Below are 25,929 nucleotides of genomic sequence, written 5' to 3'. Positions count from 1 at the left end.
TTTCTGCATCCACCCTGCAACACTGGTCTCGCCATGCTGGGGTATCCAGGAGCCCCCGATCCATTGCCTCTTCCTCTGCCACAATGAAGCACTCCTCCAGACACTCCAGCTGTTCCCACACACTCATCCCTGGGCCGAGACGAAGGATCCACGTCCGGTAATCGGTGAACGCTTTTGTTGGATCCCGCTGATCCTGGAGAATAAGCTGGAGGATTTCCCTGCGAGTGCAGAATTGGAAAGGGATGCCTCGCAGCTGGCATTCTGCTATCAGCTCCTCCATGCTCATTTCTTCCAATGTGGTTATGGGCCCCGCTGACAAGGACTTTGCTCCCTTGGTAACAGGCACTTGCAAGGCGGACCCCTCAGTCATCTGCCTGGGTTGCAGCGGCCCCATTTTGGATATTTCCTCTAGCTCTAGCCCAGAAGATAATTGATTCTGTACTTGCCCTTCAGCCTCAGAATATTGACTTCTCTGCATCATTTGGGTCACTGTAGCAATCACTTCCTCTGTGAATTCTACAAACTCTGGCTCCCCCAGCAGATTCCATGAGGCTGCCTCACTTTTACAGTGCAGGAATGCATCCCCCAGGTAACACAACTTGTCCTGTATGCTGGATACTCTCCAGCCACTGATCATCCGCATAGCTTCGTTCCAGTACTCCCAAATGTACTGCATCTTTATAGCAATCAATAACAGATCCGGCTTACCAGCCTGCCGATACACCGACACACCTCCATCCACGAGCTCCACTGCCCTGGGCGACATGAGGCGTTCATTTTCTTTCCTTGGAAACATTTTATTTTGCACAGGACTGACACCTGCTCACTTGTTACCACCTCACTGCAGATCCTCTTGCATTACATATGGCCTGATCCTCTGTCCTCTGCTGGGCCTTCACGCTTCCTGCGGTCGTTGTTTGGTGTCTGAATGATCCCACTGCTGCCGCCAAATGTGAAGATACGGGGTTCTTCTAATCACTCAGACACAGAGCCGATGAAACCAGAGTGATGGTTTATTTCTCACAGCACACAGGAATAGATAATTCACAGGAAGCAGAAGTAAATATAGCCCAGAAACAGTATACAGGTAGCAGTCCAGATAGTAAGTCCCAGTAGAGGATTTAGGTCCACAGCAATTCCGTGCAGAAGTTCCAGATAAACAAGTCCATACAGCAGAACTATCACTGAGTCCACACAGCAGTGATAGCAGATTAGTCCATGCAGTAGTAGTAAGTACATATAACTCCACACAGCACTGTTGATGCGTTCCACAAGGTACCCTGGCAGAGAATCACCCCTTAGCCAAAGTCCTGCGACTAACATGAGGAGCTGACCTGCGCAACCTCTTTTAAAACCTTCCAAATGCCCATCATGCCGCACTCACCTGGGGAGGAGACGCAGGTTCCTGATTGGTGGGACCCCACCTTAGGTATTTCCCTACTCCCTCCCACAGCTGCCCTTCTCCTGCTGACCACATGCTGGGTCAGGCTCCGAGTTGTCTGTGAGAGACCAGGATGGGACAGGGGACAGTAAACAGAAGGAACAATGACAGGGAAATTGGTTTAAGTCCTGATTGTCCCCTGTGGAGGAGAAGCTTCAAAGAGACATTACCTGGTCCTCAAATGTATTTCCTGTGTGACCATATAAGGATCATAGATGGACTCAATAGGCATGGCAATGATAACCTGTAGTAACCTCATACCAGACTGGCATTCTCCTACAAGAACATAACATGACAGCACTAGGTGCCAGGTCACAGCACACCTGTATTTACCTGGGTAAGATTATAGTACAGAATATATAGGGTAATGGATGAACACACACATGGGGTAATAGTGACACAAGACAGAGAGACATGGGAACAGAAGGAATAAAAAGTACATTAAACGCTATACAGATTGAAACACCACAAATACAGTATTAGCCCCCCCTATATCTTTACAACTGCCCTCAGGGATTCCATCTTGAACTTGAACCTTTTCAGGTAGAGATTCAGATTTTTCAGGTTTAAAATCAGTCTGACCGAGCCGTCCGGCTTCGGAACTACGAAGAGGCTTGAATAAAAACCTTCTCCTTGCTGTGACTAGGGCACCAGGACAATGACCTGATCCTGACTGTCACAACTGAGGGCCTGAGCTGACGGGAGGCAGCCTCAGTTGTAGGGGCTGAGATGTAACGGAACCTGGGAGGTTGTATCAGACCCCTAGACATGTAAGTAACATGTAGAATAACTGCCCGAAGGCGTGACCACGACAACCAGGATAAAAGTCAATGATGTTTATTATGACATACTCCGTAATACAGCAGCAAATAAGAAAACATAAAACTCAGCAGTGAAATAATACAGTTCCTGGGTACCACAGGGTGGCAAGGACCACAGGGCTCTGGTAGTATGAGATAGTTCTAAATAATCTTCTAGGTGGAAAGTCCTTACCAGGCCCGACTGTAGCAATGGAAATAGCCCAGGATCGTACCAGCTGGTGTTCCAGGAAAAGCTGGGCTGCTGTGGATAAAACGGCTGCTGTGGATACTGGCTGAAACCAGACTGATGTTGACACGGAGTGAATACTGGCTGGAACCAGTTAAATAATAAAACGTAACTTGAGAGCGATGAAATATGGAATGATGTGTAGATCTTGAGAGCGGTGAAATAATAATATCAATGGTGAATGGTAATCTGCAGAAAAGGGTACCGGCACTTTAAGAAGAGCTGACCTCTGCTGGAAGCTGGATGCTGAAAGCAGGTGGATCTGTGGCTGGAAGCATATGAGTCCAAATGGATAAGAGAGTCAGGCTACACCGCAGGTGGAATGCTGGTGCGGGTCTCTTTAGTGGAAGTGTGGAGACAGGAGCTGGAACCTGGAAAACAACCACAGGAGAGAGACAAACTGGAACTAGGTTTGACAACCAAAGCACTGACGCCTTCCCTGCTCAGGCACAACATACTTATACCTGCAGCAAGGAAGGCATTGGCTAGGCAATTATGCAGATTAACAATGCAGACAGCAGATTGGTGGAAATGAACAGATGACAGAATCCAAGATGGCTGCGCCCATGCAGACACTTGGAGGGAAGTCTGGTTTGTAATCCATGTGAGAATCAAAACAGTAATGGCGGCGCCGGCCACAGGAGACAGGAGACGCCAGACTGACAAGCGCCCATTTAACCACGCGGGCACAGCAGAGGCCGCGGCTGACGTAATCACCACTCTGACATTCTGCATGCAGAAACTCAGGGACGGCGGCGGAGGCCGCGGGAGACGCCATTCCGGATGTACATGGCGCCGCGGTGACAGCGTCTCAGAGTGACAGGAGAGGAGGCAGGAATGTGGACATTAGTATAACAGATGGGATCCGGTCCTGGAACGCTGAGCCAGTCTTAGGAGACATCTGAAGGGTAAGTAATGGCATCCAGATACCCGGATCGTGACAGCACCCCCCCCTTTAGGAGTGGCCCCAGGACACTTCTTTGGCTTTTGAGGAAACTTGGAATGGAATTTCCGGACCAAGGCAGGAGCATGGACATCAGAAGCATTGGTCCATGAGCGTTTCTCAGGGCCATAACCCTTCCAGTCAATAAGATACTGTAATTGACCGTAACGGTGACGTGAGTCCAGGATCTTGGCCACTTCATACTCAACGCCTCGTTGAGTTTGGACTTTCCGAGTTGGAGGAAGTGAGGAATGAAACCGATTCAGGATCAGCGGTTTCAACAGGGAAACATGGAATGTCCTGGGTATTTTTAAGAAGGGAGGCAACTGGAGTCTGTAAGCAACAGGATTGATGACTTGTTCAATTTTAAAAGGACCGATGTAGCGAGGTGCAAACTTCATACTGGGAACTCTTAACCTCAAATTCTTCGTGGATAACCATACCCGATCACCCACCTTGAGAGCAGGAACCGCTCTACGCTTCTTATCCGCAAACTTCTTGTACCTGAACGATGCCTTGAGCAGAGCTGATCGTACACTCTTCCAGTTATTTGCAAACTGATGCAAGGTGATATCCACTGCTGGAACAGAAGTTGCTAGAAGCGGTTGGAATTCAGGGACTTTAGGGTGGAATCCAAAGTTAGTGAAGAATGGTGTTGAAGAAGATGAGGAATGATACTGGTTGTTATGACAGAACTCGGCCCAGGGAAGTAATTGAACCCAGTCATCTTGAGAGGAAGACACATAGATGCGGAGGAAGGCCTCCAAGTCCTGATTCACCCTCTCAGTTTGACCATTGGTCTGAGGATGGTAAGCCGTGGAAAACTTTAGCTTGACTTGGAGGACTTGACATAAACTTCGCCAGAATTTGGCTGTGAATTGGACTCCTCGATCTGAGATAATTTCTTCAGGAAGACCGTGGAGTCGGAAGATCTCTTGTATGAACACTTGAGCCAACTTGGAAGCTGACGGAAGACCGGTGAGAGGAATGAAGTGTGCCATCTTGGTGAACTGGTCAACTACCACCCAGATGGTATTGAACTTGTTGCACATGGGTAAGTCTGTAATGAAATCTATCGACAAATGGGTCCATGGTCGACGGGGAACGGATAGTGGAACCAGTTGCCCCGCAGGCGACTGGCGGGATACCTTATGTTGGGCACACTTTGGGCAAGATGCAATAAACTCCATGACGTCCTTTTTCAGAGCTGGCCACCAATAGGACCTAGAGATAAACTCCAGGGTTTTTTGGATACCTGTATGTCCGGCAAAACGGGAAGCATGGGCCCAATGCATGAGCTTCTTCCTTAGCATCGGCTTCACAAAACTTTTCCCTGGTGGGGGCGTAGAGTCCATCCCTACCGTGGAGAATGCCAACGGATTTATAATAGGATGCTTGTCTGAAGACTCTGACTCATTTTCTTGCTCCCATGAGCGGGAAAGGGCATCGGCCTTGCGATTCTGAGAACCCGGACAGAACTGGAGTTTAAAGTCGAACCTGGAAAAGAAAAGTGCCCATCTGGCCTGACGAGGGTTGAGACATTGTGCGCCTTTCAGATATAAAAGATTCTTGTGGTCGGTAAGTATGGTAATTGAATGAGAAGCTCCCTCCAACAGATATCTCCACTCCTCTAGAGCGAGCTTGATGGCTAGCAACTCCTGGTCGCCAATGGCATAGTTGCGCTCAGCTGGGGAGAACTTCCGGGAGAAGAAACTGCAAGGATGTAAATGGCCATCTTTAGCCCTCTGAGATAACACCGCTCCTACTCCAACGGAGGAGGCATCCACCTCTAAGATGAAAGGAGAGTCGATGTCGGGTTGTTTCAGAACTGGTGCAGAGATGAACCGTTGTTTTAAGAGATGAAAAGCTTGCGTAGCTTCTTCAGACCACTTGGACGGGTTAGCACCCTTCTTAGTTAATGCAGTAATATGCGCCACAATGGTGGAAAAGTCTCGTATAAACTTTCTGTAATAATTGGCGAACCCTAAGAACCTCTGGACCCCTTTGAGGGTTAAGGGTATCGGCCAATTCTGGATTGCTTGTAGTTTCTCAGGATCCATCTCTAGTCCGGAACCGGACACAATGTAACCTAGAAACGGAATGGATTTGACTTCAAAGACACATTTCTCTAATTTGCAATAGAGATGATTGACACGGAGACGGGACAGAACCTCTTTTACCCAAAAACGATGTTCCTCTAAATTATTGGCAAAGATGAGGATATCATCTAAATAGACCACGACATGGCGGTATAAGATGTCTCTGAAGATCTCATTGACGAAATGCTGGAAGACAGCTGGAGCATTGCTCAATCCGAAGGGCATGACGAGGTACTCATAATGTCCGTCGCGGGTGTTAAAGGCGGTCTTCCACTCGTCACCCTCACGGATCCGGATGAGATTGTATGCACCTCTCAAGTCCAGCTTTGTGAAGATGGTAGCTCCGCTAACTCTATCAAAGAGCTCAGTAATCAGGGGTAAAGGATAGCGGTTCTTGATGGTAATGTCGTTCAAACCTCTGTAGTCGATGCACGGCCGCAGACCACCATCTTTCTTCTTTACGAAAAAGAAGCCTGCGCCGGCTGGAGAAGAGGAAGGTCGAATGAACCCCATTTGCTAGGTTCTCTTTAATGTATTCCTCCATAGAATGCGTCTCAGGCAGAGACAACGGATAAGTTCGGCCTCGAGGTGGAACCTTCCCTGGAACGAGATCAATCGGACAGTCCCATTCTCTATGAGGAGGAAGGATATCAGCAGAAGCTTTACTGAACACATCCGTGAAATCTTGATATGGAGGAGGTGGAACATCAGACGACCTGGGGGAGGAAGAACAGACAGGCAATACTTTAAACAAACATGTCTCAGCAAAGGAAGAACCCCATGCCAGAATTTGCGTAGTCGTCCAATCAATTGTAGGATTGTGAAGACGGAGCCATGGAAGGCCCAGGACCACAGGATGTGTGGCTCTTGGAATCACTAAAAAAGAAATAAATTCGGAATGAAGAACTCCCACTCTCAGATGAACTGGTAGAGTCCTTAGAGAAATAACTGCATCAAAAATCTTGCTGCCATCCACGGCAGTTAAGGAGATGGACGAAGGAAGTCTCTCGGTGGGTAGGGACCACCGTTTAACATAGGCTTCGGTAATAAAGTTCCCAGCTGCTCCGGAATCAAGGAGGGCAATGACGTTCCGGTAACGTTGAGCAATTTGGAGCGAGACTGGGAGATTACAATCATGAGGAGATGGAGAGGAGATCATTACTCCTAGCCGGCCCTCTCCTTGGCGAGCTAGGGTCTGGAGTCCTGGACGTTTGGGACAGGCATTAATGGTGTGAGACGGAGCTGCCGTTTGGGACAGGCATTAATGGTGTGAGACGGAGCTGCACAATAAAGACAAAGAGACTCAGAGAGACGTCTTCGGCGCTCAGCAGGAGTTAAACGGGAACGGCCAATTTGCATGGGCTCGTCTTTAGATGGTGACAGTTGGCGAGGAGGAGGAGCAGAAGATTTTGGAGCAGATGATCTTCCACGCTCAGTTGCTCTCTCTCTGAAACGTAAATCAACTTTCGTGCAGAGTGAGATTAGCTCATCTAACTTGGAAGGTAAGTCTCTGGTAGCTAACTCATCTTTAATACGCTCAGATAAGCCATGCCAGAATGCAGCATACAGGGCCTCGTCGTTCCATGCCAGTTCGGATGCCAGGATCTGGAACTGTATAAGATATTGTCCTACAGTACGTGATCCCTGGCGTAAACGGAGAATCTCAGATGAAGCTGAAGTTACCCGGCCTGGCTCGTCGAAGATACGCCTGAATGTTGACACGAATGCAGTGTAGGAGGATAGCAGGGTGTCGGACCTCTCCCATAACGGTGATGCCCAATCAAGGGCTGAGCCACTGAGAAGAGAGATAATGTAGCCAATTTTTGTACGGTCACTGGGAAAATTGCCAGGTTGTAGCTCAAACTGAATCTCACACTGGTTGAGAAATCCCCTGCAGAATCTTGGAGATCCGTCAAATTTTGCTGGCGTTGGAAGATGAAGACGTGGAGCAGAAATGGGTAAGGTGGGTGGGGTTATAGCTGGAGTCACCGTGGTTGACGCACCGGACGCGTCTGATCCACGGAGGGTTGTCTGAATCCCATCCAGCCGAGTAGAGAGATCCTGGAGACAGCGGATGATGTGGCCCTGTGCAGCCTCCTGATGTTCGAGTCGGGCTGCCAGTTCTTGCATCGGCCTGGCCGCTTGATCCTGGTCTCCGGCTGGATTCATATGGTCAGTGCTTACTGTCACAACTGAGGGCCTGAGCTGACGGGAGGCAGCCTCAGTTGTAGGGGCTGAGATGTAACGGAACCTGGGAGGTTGTATCAGACCCCTAGACATGTAAGTAACATGTAGAATAACTGCCCGAAGGCGTGACCACGACAACCAGGATAAAAGTCAATGATGTTTATTATGACATACTCCGTAACACAGCAGCAAATAAGAAAACATAAAACTCAGCAGTGAAATAATACAGTTCCTGGGTACCACAGGGTGGCAAGGACCACAGGGCTCTGGTAGTATGAGATAGTTCTAAATAATCTTCTAGGTGGAAAGTCCTTACCAGGCCCGACTGTAGCAATGGAAATAGCCCAGGATCGTACCAGCTGGTGTTCCAGGAAAAGCTGGGCTGCTGTGGATAAAACGGCTGCTGTGGATACTGGCTGAAACCAGACTGATGTTGACACGGAGTGAATACTGGCTGGAACCAGTTAAATAATAAAACGTAACTTGAGAGCGATGAAATATGGAATGATGTGTAGATCTTGAGAGCGGTGAAATAATAATATCAATGGTGAATGGTAATCTGCAGAAAAGGGTACCGGCACTTTAAGAAGAGCTGACCTCTGCTGGAAGCTGGATGCTGAAAGCAGGTGGATCTGTGGCTGGAAGCAGATGAGTCCAAATGGATAAGAGAGTCAGGCTACACCGCAGGTGGAATGCTGGTGCGGGTCTCTTTAGTGGAAGTGTGGAGACAGGAGCTGGAACCTGGAAAACAACCACAGGAGAGAGACAAACTGGAACTAGGTTTGACAACCAAAGCACTGACGCCTTCCCTGCTCAGGCACAACATACTTATACCTGCAGCAAGGAAGGCATTGGCTAGGCAATTATGCAGATTAACAATGCAGACAGCAGATTGGTGGAAATGAACAGATGACAGAATCCAAGATGGCTGCGCCCATGCAGACACTTGGAGGGAAGTCTGGTTTGTAATCCATGTGAGAATCAAAACAGTAATGGCGGCGCCTGCCACAGGAGACAGGAGACGCCAGACTGACAAGCACCCATTTAACCACACGGGCACAGCGGAGGCCGCGGCTGACGTAATCACCACTCTGACATTCTGCATGCAGAAACTCAGGGACGGCGGCGGAGGCCGGGGGAGACGCCATTCCGGATGTACATGGCGCCGCGGTGACAGTGTCTCAGAATGACAGGAGAGGAGGCAGGAATGTGGACATCAGTATAACAGATGGGATCCGGTCCTGGAACGCTGAGCCAGTCTTAGGAGACATCTGAAGGGTAAGTAATGGCGTCCAGATACCCGGATCGTGACACTGACATCATTTTTGAATTGCCGTTTTTACTGCCTCTCTTTCTGTAAGAGAAGCTGGCAAGGTCGATTTGAAAAATCAGCATGGGGGGACGTCTTGAAACTCTAGTTTGTACCCATAGGACACTATTTGTAAGACCCATGGGTCCAGGCCAGATTGAATCACGATTTGACTGAAAAGTTTCAGACGTACTCCCACCCGAGCGGACTCCTGCAAGTGAGCCCCAGCGTCATGCTGCAGATTTCGCAGAAGCAGGGGTGGACTTTTGCTCCTGCAATCCGGAAGACGCTGCAGATTTCTTTCCTTTTCCCATTCCCCTACCGACAAAAAAGGGGAACTTTTGGCCTTTTTGTATTTGTTGGCCGAAAGGACTGCATGTGAGAGTGATGTGTCTTTTTAGCCGGTGTAGGAGCATAAGGCAAGAATGACGACTTACCTGCGGTAGCCACCGAGACTAATGCATCCAGCCCATCACCAAACAAGGCCTCACCTTTATACGGGAGAGCCTCCATATTTCTTTTGGAATCTGCATCAGCATTCCACTGGCGAATCCACAACGCCCTCCGAGCTGATACTGCCATGGTAACAGTTCTTGATCCCAAGAGACCAATATATTTCATGGTTTCTAGTACGTACGCAGCAGCGTCTTTGATATGACCTAACATTAGGAGTATCTCGTCTCCATCTATTGTGTCAATGTCTAATGACAAGTTTTCTGACCACTTCTCAATAGCACTACTCAACCACGCACAGACAATGGTAGGCCTGAGTAGTGTCCCATTGGCCACATCAAGTGAAGCCATTCCAGGCGCAGGGAGAAACACCTTTTCTCTTTTATGACAGGGCCCTGTCTAAAATGCGGGGTGACTCCCACCTTTTGGAAAAAGGTAAGCTGCCTGAATTCCTTTTGGGAACCTGAACTCTTCAACGGTGTGTTTCTCCTCAGCTTTTATGAGGTAATTTTTTATACTGGCGGAGGTAAGACTGTGCCTCAGCAACTTATGCCCCTTATTTATGCCAGTTTCCATAGGTTTCATGCTGCCCAGGGTGCCCAACCCCCCCACGCGCCCTGCACCCTGCAGTGCCTGTGTATGCGTGGGCATCCTGGCGCGCTGCGCTTCTGCCAACCGCGCGGTACCTTTACCTATCTTCTTGATTGAGAATCTGTCTTTTAACACTCACCTGTCTTCTGACTTCTGGCTCTGTGAGGGGGGTGACGGTGTGCTGTGGGAGTGAGCATCTAGGCACGGCTAGCGTTCAGTTCCCTTCAGGAGCTAATGGTGTCCTGTCAGCCAGAAGCAGAGCCATGAAACTCTTTAGAAAGTTGGTTCTACTTCTGCCCCCTCAGTCCCACGAAGCAGGGAGACTGTTGCCAGCAGTTCTCCCTGAAAATAAAAAACCTAACATAAGTCTTTTCAGAGAAACTCAGTAGAGCTCCTCTGGAGTGCATCCAGTCTGCCTGGGCACATTTCTAAAACTGAGGTCTGGAGGAGGGAGGAGCCAGTTCACACCCTTGAAAAGTCATAAAGTGACCATGGCTTCTGCGGAACCGTCTATACCCCATGGTCATGAAATGGACCTCAGCATCCTCTAGGACATATGAGAAAGTATATTGCAGTTAGCTTTTATCCCTTTAAAGAACCCGAAAGGACCCCTTTTTTTGTCAACTATGGAATTTCCATAAATGGTCCACTAATGTTTTAATCTGAGAAAAACTCTCTCTGTTGTTTTTACCAGAAGAAAGGCTTTTCTCGGGATGCGGTCAAGATGCTGCCAGCCGGAATTCCGGCAGTCGAAATACCGATGCCGGAATCCCGACCTCCACAATCCCGAAATATTCTCCCTCCGTGGGTGTCCACGACACCCATAGAGGGAGAATATAATAGTGTGCCGAGCGAAGCGAGCCCGCAACGGGCTGCGTTCCGCTCGCCACCCCTGTCGGGATTGTGTAGTTGGGATTCCGGCGTCGGTATTTCGACCGCCGGGATTCCGGCCGGTGGCATTTAGTACTGATCCCCTTTTCTCAACTGTTAAAACATGTAGGCCCCCATTTACCAAGCCTGGGTGGCACTAGATATGCCAGCTGTCAGGATCCTGGCACTGATCAGACCAGTACTGGAATCCTGACAGCCGGCATACCGACAACTATTTTCCCTCTTGGGGTGTCCACAACACCCATGGAGGGAAAATAGCGTGGCGCGGGTAGCGCGTCAGCGTGAGTGCAGCAAAACCGCAAAGGGCTCTATTGTGCTCGCCCCACTGATGGTATGCCAGCGGTCGGGATCCCGGCGCCAGTATGCTGGGCACCTGGATCCCGACCGCCGGCATACCATAGCAGACCCCCAAGCCTTGGAGTGTGATAAATAGCACGGTGATAAAGTACCAATCAATCAGCCCCTAACTGTCATGTTACAGGCTGTGTTTAAAAAATGACGGTTAGGAGCTGATTGGTGGACACGTTATTACCGTGCTATTTATCACTCTCCAAGGCTTGATAAATTTGGGACATAATGTCTGCGTTAATCTGCTGGTAAGGAGTAGAAAACCCATGGAAAGCATCTACAGTATGTTTTACATGAGATTTGAAGATGCAGCAAATATCTGTAGCAGTAACTAATAATCTGTATTTCGGCTAATTGCTGCATTTGTGTCTCAATTTGCTAATAGTGTAGTATGGCCTGATAATGATATGTACAGCATTGCACAGCTGCAGGGAAGTGGATGTCAAATACCGTGCTACTAATATACTAATTATAAAATTGGAAAAAAAGCATAAACAACCGCTGTGGGTTTATATACCACACCGGGGGGCCTATTTGGTGATAAATAGGCCCCTTGGTCAGATAAAAATGTGTACAATGTGGTTATGTCAATAAAGATAATAAAACATTTATTAAAACTCAAACTAACTCAATATTAAAAATAAAGACAATTGCAAATACAATGAAAAACACTATCTAGGGGTCAGATCTATGTATAGTTCATAGACCAGGTCTGTTAAATAGGGAATAGGAAGAGTAATGTCCATTCTCCTTGTGTAATATAAATGAGAGTTTATGGTATACGTCTTTAAATTCTGAAGACACGGGTGGTTATTCAGTAAGGATCGCTCCTGAGATGCATTCAGGGACGGGAGTGGAGGGGGGGCAGCATTGCCGGAAACGGGGGGTTGATGCTCCCAGTTTCTGGGAGTGGTGAGGCCAAGAACTGCATCGCAAGATGCAGTTTACTTGGCCTCGCGAGCTGTCAGGTTTACATATTAACCTGAATCAGGCTCCATGTCGGTAATAGAGTACTAAGGACCTCATTCAGGCTCAGTATCAGACTCTTCCACTGCTTCCTATTGAACATACCTCCCAACTGTCCCGATTTTTGCAGGACAGTCCCATTTTTGTGGGACTGCCCCGCTGTCCCACCAGAGGGCCACAGTGTCCCCCAGTGGAGGGGGGGGGGGGGGCAGTTGGGAGGCTCCTGTCAATCACTGCTCTGTCTAGCAGAGCAGTGCTGAATAGACGCTATGTGCATTCAATGGAGACAGAAGGAGAGGGGGAATGCCACCAGCTCACAGAGCCCTGGACATGCCCCCTTAGTGATGAAAAATGGAGGACGTGACCAGCAATTGCGGCACTGCCGCAGAGCCACGCCCCTTTTTCACAGGCTACACACCCTTTTCGGCGAGGGCGCGCGCAGGACTAAAGTGTCCCGTTGTCATTGAATGAAATGTTGGGAGGTATATATTGCATGCTGGGGGCCGCTCAGCACAGGGAAAGAACACCCAGCATGCAAAGCGCCGCTCAGTAATGCGATCGCAAACCAATTCCATCGCAGAACAGGAGATTGAGGTAGACCACCCTGCATACCCAGCATGGCTGTATATACAGGCCCACCAATTGCATCTCACTTATGTGAATGCCGGCTCTGCCTTATTGACAGGCAGAGGCGTTTGCAGGGCGGCGACGCAAAGTTGCGGGGGCAGTTAAGCGGAATTGGGTGGTCGTGGCATGGAAAATGGAGGCAGGTTCGGGGTGGCCAAGTGATGACACACGCGGCCACTGTGACCAGTAATGACGGCTCTGTGCCCACCTTCACAGCCTGGCTGTGGAGGCAGGGGGGTTTCACAAATCAGTTTTGCTAAGAACGCAAAACTGCAACTGAAGCTGAATGACGGCTTATAGCCACTGTGTGTGCTCTTGTAACTCATATTTTCTATATTAACTATAAAGAGTATTTCCCAATCTTACCTGCGTCAGTGATGACAGTGACAGTCAGATACAGCCTCCATTGCAGCATGTCTTCTGCCTTGGGGAAGTACTTCACTAGGTCTTTCCTTTCCAAAGTGGCAGTACCTTCACCTTGTGATATCTGGTACATACAAATTCCAGTTAGAGAGAAAACCAAAACGGTGAAGATACCCAAAGACGCAGATAGTTAGATGGTCAGTTAAACCCTTTAGTTTCAATTTAACACATATTTCTAAGCATGTGCCTAATATGAGGATATAACTGTATCATGAACAATCAGAGTACGACTGGAGGAATATCTAGTTAGCCAAGAACACAGATTCACTATGTCAAGGTATTGGTGATAGCAAACAGTACTAGCTGGTGTTTTGCAAACTTGCCTACCCTCCCGGAAAGGCGGGGAGGCTCCCGAAAATCGGGTGGCCCCCCAGAAAGGTGGGCAAGTGTCCCGCTTTTAGTGGCAGCCCCCGCACTCTCCCTCGGACGCCCACAGCAGAGAACAAGTGGGCGGTCCGAGGGGGATACGATGAGGCGATTTGCGGCATCATAGCTCCGCCCCCTGCTGTACAGTGCCTGTTTTCTCGGCACTGTCTAGTGGGGGCGGGGCTATGATGACGCAGCTATGGTGCCACGCCTCTGGGCCGCTCACTTCCTCCCGTCAGCCACGCCCCCGGACCACCCACATTGCTCCCGGAGGATGGTGCAGCATGGTAGGCAACTATGGTGTTGTGTGATATGGTTTCTCAGGCTGACTACTGTGCAATCAGATCTGACAAATCTATCCATTTACTGTAGGTGGAGACCATGCAAATTGTTGTTTTCTTATGGTATAGGATCACAATGAAGGGACATGGGCTAAGAGGACGCATAATATATCAAATGCAAGGGGTTTTTAGATCCAATACAATGGAAGTATATACACTGGGCCCATGTGCACTGCACACCTTGCACCCATAATAAATGAGCCACTGTCTCTGCATTAGGACTTATGGCTCTATATGTTTCTATGGCTAAGGTTATAAATAGCCAACTTTATTTTTTTTAGTACCCGGAGGAAACTCACGCAAGAATGGGGAGAATATACAAACTGCACACAGGTAGGGCCATGGTGAGAATCGAACCCATGACCTCAGTGCTGTGAGGCAGTAACGCTAACCACTACACCATCCGTACTTATACAATGTACATACAGTATGACTGTTATCTAGACACTGGAATAATCCATCTGAAGAAGTGGCCACTGCTCCTGTGAAACGCATAAGAAGATTATGAAGGTTCACTGTACAATGTGTCTGATAGTCTTCAGCTGCTTTTTACAGATGAAACTGAATCATTATCCTGTGACGGCTATTAAGTAAGTAATTGTTTTTAAAGACCTGCTAATTATTCTTCATTGGGTGGAACTTGTGTTAGAGAGGATTTTGCTTTCATCAATAGTATACTAATGTTGGTTACTGTAAAGCATTGTGACAAGTTACACCATGAACCCAGTTACAATGCTGTAGCTAAAGTTACCATGGTGTCAGCATATTCCGATCAACATTAGACATTAATATTCTAAGGGGTATATTTACTAAGCCTTGGACAGAGATGAAGTACCAGCCAGTCAGCTCCTAACTGCCACATTACAGGCTGTTTTTGAAAAATGACAATTAGGAGCTGGTAGGCAGGTACTTTATCTACGTCCACTTTATCTCGACAAGAGAATTAGTAAATAGACACATAAATGTCAGATTAAAAACTACCTCTCCCGGAACGCATGCAGCATCTGGAATTAAAGGTTTGATTCAGAGATGTACACAATGATGATGTTGTACTCAATGTAGCAATATTTTTGCTATGGCACAAGTTAAGCAACGCATATGCTGCAATGGTCGTGCAATGCTGGTCACAGAGAAAAGTTATTTACAAAGCTATTGACATTGTGAGAGTGGGTACCAGTGGCGGCTCCAGAGATGGGGCTGCAGCTCAGTCCAAATTTGAAATAGGGGAGCCACACCAACTGCCAGTGAGACAGTTTGAAATGGCAGTTGGTGTGTCTTCCCTATCTGAATTTTGGATTGAGCTGCAGCACCACCTCCAGAGCCTCCACTGGCGGGGACTCAAATGCATTGATGCCGTGACCGAACAGGGAGGTGCCACAGCTATCCCCTGTGATCTGCTCAGAATATACATGCTGCAGTGATATTGTTATTGTAATAAGTAACCTACACTGTCAATTTGTATATTTTAAGCTATATTGTATTCTAGGATGATACTTTATTGTAACTTTGAAATAGTTGGAAACTGCTATCTCAATGTTTGTTTTCATTGAGTTTTAGGGCATGCTCTGTAACTGGGGGTGGGGTTGTTATTGTTAGGCCTTGATTGCAATTACCAGACACACATGGATACTTACCATTCATAAGGAAAGTTGCCAGGCTCAGTGGCAAACGCAGGATTTACATGAGGGGGTTTCCAGAACTGGGTGGAGCCAATCACGGGGGTGGGGACTGGGGTGACCCAGTATATGCTGGGTCTGTAAAACTAGTGTGTCTGTGTGTGTGTATATATATATATATATATATATATATATATATATCCCATGTAAAGAAGGCGGCACTCAGAGACTTGAAGGTGCAAAAGAATATTTAGTAAACAAGCTGCAGAGTTACATAAATGTTTCGGGGTGCGCAGCCCCTTCATCAGGATAATGAAGGGGCTGCGCACCCCGAAACGTTGATGTAACTCTGCAGCTTGTTTACTAAATATTCTTTTGCACCTTCAAGTCTATGAGTGCCGCCTTCTTTACATGGGATAGTGATGGAGGTGGAAACCTCATACGATGGCACCTGAGCCAGAAAGCCCACGGAGGCCTTCCGAGTGCCGGCTACTACAAGGGTATCTATCTATATATATATATATATATATATATAAATATATACACACACACACACATACATAAACACATATACATAGCATATTAAACATGTATATATATATATATATATACATACACATACAGTACACGTATATATACACATGTATATATCATATGTGTGTGTGTGTTTATATGTATGTATGTATATACATGTTTATATATGTATGCACATGGATATATATGTACTATAATTAAAATAAAGTAAACTTTTACTGCACTTACAAGTGCCACCAGGAAGACAGCAGGCTCCAGAGGACGCCAGACAGCCATTAATAATACTCTTGCAGCTAAAAAAAAATAAAAATGTCTTTCTTTTTTTTAGTGGAGGGGGGTTTCTGGGTGCTCGGAAACCCCCCCTGGGTGCGCCACTGATGCTGAACAACTGTGTTGTCTCAGAAGGGTTGTTTTAACTGGGTTAAGAAAATATTACAATATAGACTTACCCAGGACGAAAACAGACGGAAACATCCCACCAACATTGTAGAAAAAAACAACCACCCTTCCTTTCATTCCCAATCAAAATCAACTGTGCATTTTAGCGTATGTATATATCTTTCCAACTATAATCCTCATGACCTCTAGGGACAGAATGCAACCAATTTTGTATAAAACTCATTACATTGTGATTTACATGTTACTGTACATACCTGTTTGTCATTTTGCTCTGCCATGCTCAGTTAACATACAGCGGAACAACACCAGTAAATACTAATAGGCACCTGAACTTTTAACTCAAACAAGTGAAACCTTACACTCTCAGCCTAGATAATTCTGGTTTAATCTCAAACAAACTATGTACCACAAATTGATTTTCTGCATTGCTCTTCATGGAGTATTCATAAAGATCATTGCATCATTCAGTCTCCCAGCAACTCAGCCCTCTAACATGTTGCCCCATCAATTATACACTCCCCTCTTATTAGCACTCATGAGCTTTTTACTTCCCTATACTCATTGACAATAACATCTACAACCTCTCACCATAAAAAACTTCCAAAAACCTCTGACACCCACATTTATCTCTCTCTCTCCTGCTTCTGATAGCTGGTGACTTTCACTTAATCCAGGACCCAGCCACTTGCATCGCTCACATTCACTTGATTCACAGCAACATAGAAATCTAGCTAACCTCATAAACATCACATGTCTTCCATCACCCTCCAGATCACTAAAATGTGCCTTATGGAATGCATGCTCTGTTTGTAACAAATTAACATCCATCCATGACCTCTTCATATCTAACAACTTCAATCTGCTGGCTATAACAGAAACCTGGCTCACACAATCAGACACAGCCTCCCCTGCAGCACTGGCACATGGTGGTCTCCACTTTACACACACCTCCAGGCCTGGAAACCATAAAGGAGGAGGAGTTGGACTTTTACTTTCCCAATCTTTCGCATACACTGTTCTACCACAGGTTCCATCACTCACATTTACATCATTTGAAATACATTCCATTAGGGTTTACTCTCCTTTCGCTCTGCATGTTGCAGCTGTCTACCGCCCACCTGGGCATCCCAAACAATTTCTGGAAGATTTTTCTGCCTGGCTCCCTCATTTCCTATCCTCTGACATCTCCACCATTATCATGGGTGATTTCAGTATTGCTATTGATTGTCCAACATCTGCTGCTCACGCCTCCAAACTGCTCTCTCTACCCTCATCTCTTGGCCTCTCCCAATGGACTGACTCCTCTACTCATCAGGAGGGACACTGCCTTGATCTAGTTTTCACCAGACTATGCTCCGTCTTTGAACTCACTAACACTCCTTTCCCCCTCTCAGATCACAACCTTATCAACTGCATGCTCTCCTCCGTTAATTCAAACTCAGTGTTGCTGAAGTCCTCCAATCCTCCTCAAACCCGCAGAAATATTAAACACAATTCATCTTCAAAAACTTTCCACTTCACTCCAACAACTGCTATTTCTGCATTCACCTCTCCTGAGATGGCTGTATCACACCTGAACGAGACTCTAGAACTAGTCCTTGATGAAGTGGCTCCAGCTACCCATCACACTCCACGTAGGCCTAGATGTCAACCATGGCACTCCAAATTAACAAGACAACTACAAAAACTCACTCGAAAACTTGAACGTCAGTGGCGTAAATCTCGTATTTCAAGTGACTTCCTCACATATAAGACTGTCTACCACCCTTATAGAAATGCCCTGGACACTGCCAAACAAACATATTTCCAAACTCTTATCTCTGCTCAAGCCTCTAACCCCAAATGACTTTTTAATACATTGAAATTACTTCTGAATCCTCCCTTACCTACCCCACCAGCCACTATCAAGGAACAGGATCTTGCTTCCTACTTCAAGGAGAAGATTGATAAGAGCCGAGATGAAATGGTATGCTCTTCGGCAGCCAGTGACCTGCTCCGTTCTTTACCTGAACCCTCTGGCACTCTCTCTTCATTTGACCCAAAAAAATGAAGATGAAGTATCATCACTCTTCTCATCCTGCTTCTCTACTAGCTCTCCTCTTGATCCTTTACCCTCACAAATAAGTAAAGCTCTGTCTCTGGTGCTCATCCCTACCTTAACTAACATCTGTAATCTCTCTCTCTCTACTGGTATTTTTCCTTCACTCTTCAAGCATGCAGTGATTACTCCCATTTAAAAAAAACGAAATTCCGACCCTAACGCTCTCTCAAACTGCCACCCTATCTCTCAGCTCCCTTGTCTCTCTAAGCTACTTGAGAGACTTGCCTACACTCGACTCACACACTTTCTTAACTCACACACTTTATTGGACCCACTTCAGTCAGGCTACCGTTCCCAACACTCCACAGAGACAGCACTGACTAAAGTGATTAATGATTTGGTCATACAAACACTACAATCCCTAGGTCTTCAAGACACAGCCCTTTCTTGGTTCCTATCCTACCTATCTAATCGCTCCTTCAGTGTTCGCTTCTCTGAATCTACCTCCTCTTCGCTACCTCTTTCAGTTGGAGTACCGCAAGGCTCAGTCTTGGGTCCTCTGCTTTTCTCTATCTATACATCCTCTCTTGTTAAACTAATCAGCTCTTTTGGATTTCAGTATCATCTGTACGCAGATTATACTCAAATCTACCTATCCTCCCCTGACTTGTCACTATCTGTACTGGACCGTGTCACTGACTGCCTTTTCTGCCATTTCGGGGTTCATTCCGAGTTGATCAGTCGCTAGCAATTTTTTAGCAGCCGTGCAAATGCAATGGGAGTGTATTTTAGCTTAGCAGAAGTGCGAACGGTTCTATCGCAGAGCGGCTACAAATTTAGTTTGTGCAGTTTCAGAGTAGCTCAAAACCTACTCAGTGCTTGAGATCACTTCAGACCATTCTGTTCCGGATTTGATGTCACAAACACAACCTGCGTTCGCCCAGCCACGCCTGCGTTTTTCCAGCCACGCCTGCGTTTTTCCGAGCACTTCCTGAAAACGGTCAGTTGCCACCCAGAAACACCCACTTCATGTCAATCACTCTGCGGCAGCCAGTGCGACTGAAATGCATCGCTAGACCGTGTGTAAAACTACATCGGTCATTGTACTCGTACGTCACGCGTGTGCATTGCGCCACATACGCATGTGCAGAACTGCCATTTAATTTTGCATGATCGCTGCACAGCAAACAAATGCAGCTAGCGATCAACTCGGAATGACCCCCTTCATCCTGGATGACATCTCGCCACCTCAAACTTAATGTTTCAAAGACAGTTAATAATATTTCCACCAGCCAATAGTAGGTACCAACCTGATATCTCTATCACTGTTGAAAACTCGACTATCTACCCTACCCCACAAGATCGCCGCCTAGGTGTCATCCTTGACTCTGATCTGTCCTTTGTTCCCCACATTCAATCTGTCTCAAGATCATGTTACATGCATCTAAAAAACATATCCAAAATACGACCATATCTTACACAAACACTGCTAAAACTCTAATCCATGCTCTCATTATCTCCTGCATTGATTATTGCAATAGTCTCCTAACTGGTCTTCCCAAAACGAGACTCTCACCATTACAATCCATTCTGAATGCAGCTAATCTTCCTCGTTCATCGTCTGCAGATCCACTCTGTCAGTCCCTCCATTGGTTACCTGTATTGTAGCGTATTCAATATAAAATACTTTTACTCACACACAAGGCCATTAACCAAACTACACCAAGGTACATCACTTCGCTTATCTCAAAATATCTCCCAACTCGACCTCCTCGCTCATCACAAGACCTGCGTCTCTCATCCACACTCATTACTCGCTCCCACTCAAAATTACAGGACTTTTTCCGGGCTACACCTACTCTGTGGAATGCCCTACCACACACAATAAGGCTCTCCTCTAGTCTCCAAACCTTTAAGCGTTCCCTGAAAACTCACCTCTTTAGGCAAGCATATCAAATACCAGAACCGTCCACAGAACTTTCCTAAATTTTCCTATCAAATTGCATCCACTCTGTACAGTCCACACATATCCTCACATGTCATCTCATTCTTCACTCTCCCTTACTCTCAAACCCAGTTCATCATTGCTGTGCGACCATATCATACAGCCCACCAAGAACCTTTGCAATCTGGCTGACAACTATGCAATAGATAGCCCCTTTCCTTGTGTACACATGCCTATTTCCCTATAGATTGTAAGCTTGTGAGCAGGGCCTTCCTACCTCTATGATTCTTTGTTATTACCCAGTTTGTTATATCATTGTTATTTCCAATTGTAAAGCGCAATGGAATTTGCTGCACTATATAAGAAACGGTTAATAAATAACTAAATAAATAATTAATAAATAATCCTGTATGCAGTTACAATAAGTCTGGCATCTTGCTCCCAGCGGCCATGTTGCACAAACATAAGGTTACTCTGGTAGTCAATGTTTGCCTGATGTGTGTCTGATGGTTGCATCTTTGTATACAAGTGGGGGATCAAACACGCCCTCACAACACAATTCCAGGTGGCTGCAACATTTGTGCCATTTCTCATAGCGCTGCGTAGAAATTGGCAGCTGCATTAGCATTTGTGTATATATCTGAATCAGGCAAATACTTCTACTACTTATTATAAAAAAACCTCTTACTGGAATCTTACCCAAATCTAACTCTCTGCACATGTTATATCTGCCCCCCCCCCCTGCAGTGTAACATGGTTTTGCCCATTAGAGAACAATTTTGCTGCTGCAACCAGGTCTAAATTACGCCCTAAGCACTGTACATAAACAAATGAGCAAAACGAGAAAACAAGCACTTTAGGTGCCTACACACTTAGCGATATAGTAAACTATATTGCTCATTTACCCCCTCCAGATCGATACAGGTTACTATATATCGCCCAGTGTGTATACAGCTGATGACGAGCGATGCACAGCCCCACTGGTCGTTAATGACACTCGGTCTCGGCCGTGCATGCAGCTCAATTTGGACTCATCGTCCAAAGCTGCATGCTCCAGCCGGGCGTAGCATGACGGCACATCACTGTGATGTGAGGGGGATCTGATTGGATCTCTTCCAGCATCCCCCACGGATGCCACGTCACTCAGCGCATGCACAGGAGGGCTCCCAGGGACAATACCTGGAAGTAGAGTGACTGGCGCTCATCGCAAAGCACAGTTCTTATCGGAAGTATTAATTTTATATGTTAGTGCATATGAAATTACTACCACTGCAATGCCGTGGCGATGTACGGTGAAATACAGGGCCGGATTAGCAATGTGGCTGATGGAGCTGCAGCTCCAGGCTCAATCTCCAGAATAGGCCCTCAGTGTCTGTAGATCTCTTAGCTGCTGTAGATAAGAAACAAATGTTTCATTCTACAGCCTGCAGCGTCCTAGGCCCTGCCCCCTCCAGCATCAACACACCCCTCCTCTACCCCCGCGCTGAGTACAGCCCGCCTCTGCTGGTGTACCGAGTTTGACATGCTGGGATGCTGTGGCTGGCTCCTCCCCCAGCCTGCTGCATTATGAGTGAATAGGCAGTGCTGTCCAGACAGCCCCTCCCACTTCCAGGACCAGGCCCGCCTCCTGCTCCTTTATCCCCGTTGCTGCCTCCCTCTTATCTTCTGGTCCTCCCAGCCCAATCCTCAGGCCCACCCCTCCTCGCCCCCTGTCCTATCAGAGCCTGTCCTCTCTATGCTGATTCTCCACAGGAAAGACTTATGTGCATGCAGTCAGGAACCTGAGGAATGAGACAGAGACATCTTCTCGCCACCAGGTTACTAAAGGGAGTAGTTGGTGGCGTGGATAGTGAAAGAACTATCCCACCGGCCTAGCTCTTTCCCTGATGTCCTTTCTCCAACTTGGTTCTAGCATCTACCATGGTAGGTAGGTAGTGATGTAGTGTGGGGGAGAAGAGTAGTGATGTAGTACGGTAGGTGCTGTAGTGATATTGAGGGACATGTACTAAGCAGTGAAAACAGTGGACAAGTGAGCCAGTGGAGTAGTTATCCCATGGCAACCAATCAGGTAGCGCAGTACTGTGGTGCGAGAAGGTACCTCAGTACTGTGGTGCAGGAAGGCAGCGCTGGACTATGGTGCGGGAAGGTAGCACAGTACTGTTGTGCGGGAAGGTACCGCAGTACTGTGGTACGGGAAGGGAGTCTTGTATTCAAGAAAGGGGGTAAAGGGGAAGGGAATTTTCTGTTGCACTGGAAAAGTGATACCTTACCTAAACAGGTAATGCGGGAAGCCCCTTTTTTTTTTTTTTTTCTTAATGGAAATATAATTTTCTAAATCTCAAGTGGGGGTGCAACCACAGATCGTATATGGTACAAGCGCAAGCAGAAAGAAAAAGGCGATCTGTTAGTGGTGCACTGGGTTTTAAAATGTAACTTTTATTTGTCAAAGCCTGTATGCGAAACGTACGTAGGACTCCAGCCTGGTGTCCTACTGTGCTTTATTTAAATTGAATGTGTTACTTCTAAATATAGTACCAGTAATGCTCAGCCAGAAATAGTGTACACTATAGGCAGAAAGCACGGTATTGGAACAATAGATCACATGGTTCAATTCAGTATAATCAAACCAGAATGTGTAATACTGCTTAGTGGAAGTCATATTAAGAAGTGACACTACCTGTTTATATAGAACCCCATAAAGTGGTGCTGCATACAGTATTACATCACCAGATAATATATATTTATAAGATCTGGGTAATAATAAAGTGAAAAACTTTTGAATATATTAACCAGTTGTGCACTCCTGACGGAATTATTAGTAAGCTAGATCGACACGGGGGCAATTAATGCATTAGAATTACAGTGTATTGAAACACCATTGGTAGCCGTACAAATTGATTTATTTCAACACGGACTTACAATAAAGTATCTCTGATTAATATTATTGTATTAATGGCATATAGAAAGATCCTCAATGTCCATCTGATCATATATACATAACGTGCACACACATTATAGTAGCAGACAAGGGATTAAAAGCGCTAATATCCCCAGGTCTGCTATAAGGCAATTATAAAAACTGACACCTTGCGGGCCACTGGAGAGAATCAGTGAAAATGAAGGCTGTCTAACCGCAGACACCACGGCCGATACAAGCAAGCTATCATTATTGAATTACATTCTATGATTGCTGCATGTTAATAGCACTTACATTAAATCAGAGAAGTTGCACACTGAAAGACACAGTGCGCAACATAATCAATGCATGCTCCCTTTCTAACTTAGATGCTATCAGTAAAAGCATCATTCGGCTGTAGCAAACATTGTTTCATAATGTGATCTGGCTGATTGCCAAGAACTAGAGCTGAGCCTAGATAAGAAACATTAGTTTCAAAAATCTCTTTGAACATACTTAGTAACACATTCAGTATTATTATTCAACAAATTACCAATAAAAGGATACAATAAATATATAATACACTGACACAGTAAAGACATCCAGGCTGTTTTAATTCTTTATTATATTTATTCTTCTTTGTATCGTCTCACAGTGTCATAATCTTTTCACATATATGTTTCTAATATTTCGCATAGTGTTTTTGATCTAGTATGATAGATCAATTTTAGGACAGCAAATAAAAGTTACATTTTAAAACCCAGTGCACCACTAACAGATCGCCATTTTCTTTCTGCTTGCGCTTGTACGGGAAGGGAGCGCAGTACTGTGGTGCGGGAAGGTACCGCAGTACTGTGGTGCAGGAAGGGAGCGCAGTACTGTGGTGCGGGAAGGTACCGCAGTACTGTGGTGCAGGAAGGCAGCGCTGTGCTGTGGTGCAGGAAGGTAGCCCAGTACTGTAATGCGGGAAGGTAGCCCAGTACTGTGGTGCGGGAAGGTGGAGCAGTACTGTGGTGCGGGAAGGTGGAGCAGTACTGTGGTGCGGGAAGGTAGCGCAGTAATGTGATATGGAGAGTTAGCGCAGTACTGTGGTGCGGGAAGGTAGCGCAGTACTGTGGTGCAGGAAGCTAGCACAGTAATGTGGAGTGGTAACGTAGCACAGTAATATAGTGCAGGTAGATAGCGCAGTACTGTGGTGCAGGAATTAGAGCAGTACTGTGCTGTGGGGAGGTAGCGCAGTAATGTGGTGTGGGGAGGTAGCGCAGTAATGTGATACAGGGAGGTAGCGCAGTAATGTGGTGCAGGGTGGTAGTGCAGTAATGTGGTGCGGAAAGGTAACGCAGTAATGTGGTGCGGGGAGGTAGTACAGTAATGTGGTGCGGGAAGGTAGCGCGGTTAGCGCTACTATTGTTATACTTCACCGCCGCTGAGCACCCAACGCTTGCTCGGCGGCAGCGGCACCTCCTCCTCCTGTTTTAGTGCTGCTGGTAACATGACCATAATATCATCATGCTCCTGCAGCTAGCATGCAGCAGAGGACCCTGGGGGCTGGGCGGTACTGGATGCGGCTGTGCTGGAAGGCAGAGGCAGGCAAAGAAACAGTATCAGTGTTGCCTGAGGGGGGTGAGTAATTCCTCGAATGGTCAGGTCCCCTCCCCACAATGTGCAATGTGACTGACTAAGTGAGAGATGCAGAGTGAAGGAGGGGGGCGGGGACACAGGCTGAGAGATACATGGTGAAGGTGGGTGGGAGACGCAGGCTGAGAGACACAGAGTGAAGGAGGGGGGATGCAGGTTGAGAAACACAATAAAGGAGGGGGGGATGCAGGCTGAGAGACACAGAGTGAAGGAGGGGGGCACAGGCTGGGAGACAGAGTGAAGGAGGGGGCACAGGCTGGGAGACAGAGTGAAGGAGGAGGCACAGGCTGAGAGACACAGAGTGAAGGAGGGGGCACAGGCTGGGAGACACAGAGTGAAGGAGGGGGGATACAGGCTGAGAGACACAGAGTAAAGCAGGTGGCACAGGCTGGGAGACACAGAGTGAAGGAGGGGGCACAGCCTGGGAGACACAGTGAAGGAGGGGGCACAGGCTGGGAAACACAGTGAAGGAGGGGGCACAGGCTGGGAAACACAGAGTGAAGGAGGATGGGACACAGGCTGAGAGACACAGTGAATGGAGGGCAGGCTGAGAGACACAGAATGAAAGGGGGCAGGCTGAGAGGCACAGATCTAAAGGGGATAGGCTGAGAGATGCAGGAGGAAGATGATGGCGTGGCTGAGAGATGCAGAGGGGAGATGATGGTGTGGCTGAGATACGCAGGGGTGAAGATAATGGTGTAGCTGAGAGACACAGGGGATAGAAGGTGACACATCTTGCATGAATCTGTTTGAATTTCTGTTGTATGATGATGACTTTAGTTATATTCTTACACAAACAGGCATCTTCCGGACCATTTAATTTCCTAC

General features: G+C 46.9%; 1 protein-coding gene across 1 annotated transcript in view; it reads right to left on the bottom strand.

The window, feature by feature from the left end:
• Nucleotides 1–25,929, bottom strand: part of LOC134934246 (venom factor-like) — a 144,081-nt gene that overhangs the window by 4,995 nt on the left and 113,157 nt on the right. Inside the window, exon 11 of the mRNA XM_063929725.1 lies at nt 13,269–13,389. Coding sequence (XP_063785795.1) covers nt 13,269–13,389 — 121 coding nt within the window. The remainder of the gene's footprint in view (nt 1–13,268; nt 13,390–25,929) is intronic.

Source organism: Pseudophryne corroboree, chromosome 6 (genome assembly GCF_028390025.1).
Source record: "Pseudophryne corroboree isolate aPseCor3 chromosome 6, aPseCor3.hap2, whole genome shotgun sequence".
Taxonomy (NCBI): Eukaryota; Metazoa; Chordata; class Amphibia; order Anura; family Myobatrachidae; genus Pseudophryne; species Pseudophryne corroboree.
This window is presented reverse-complemented; position numbering and strand designations above follow the sequence as displayed.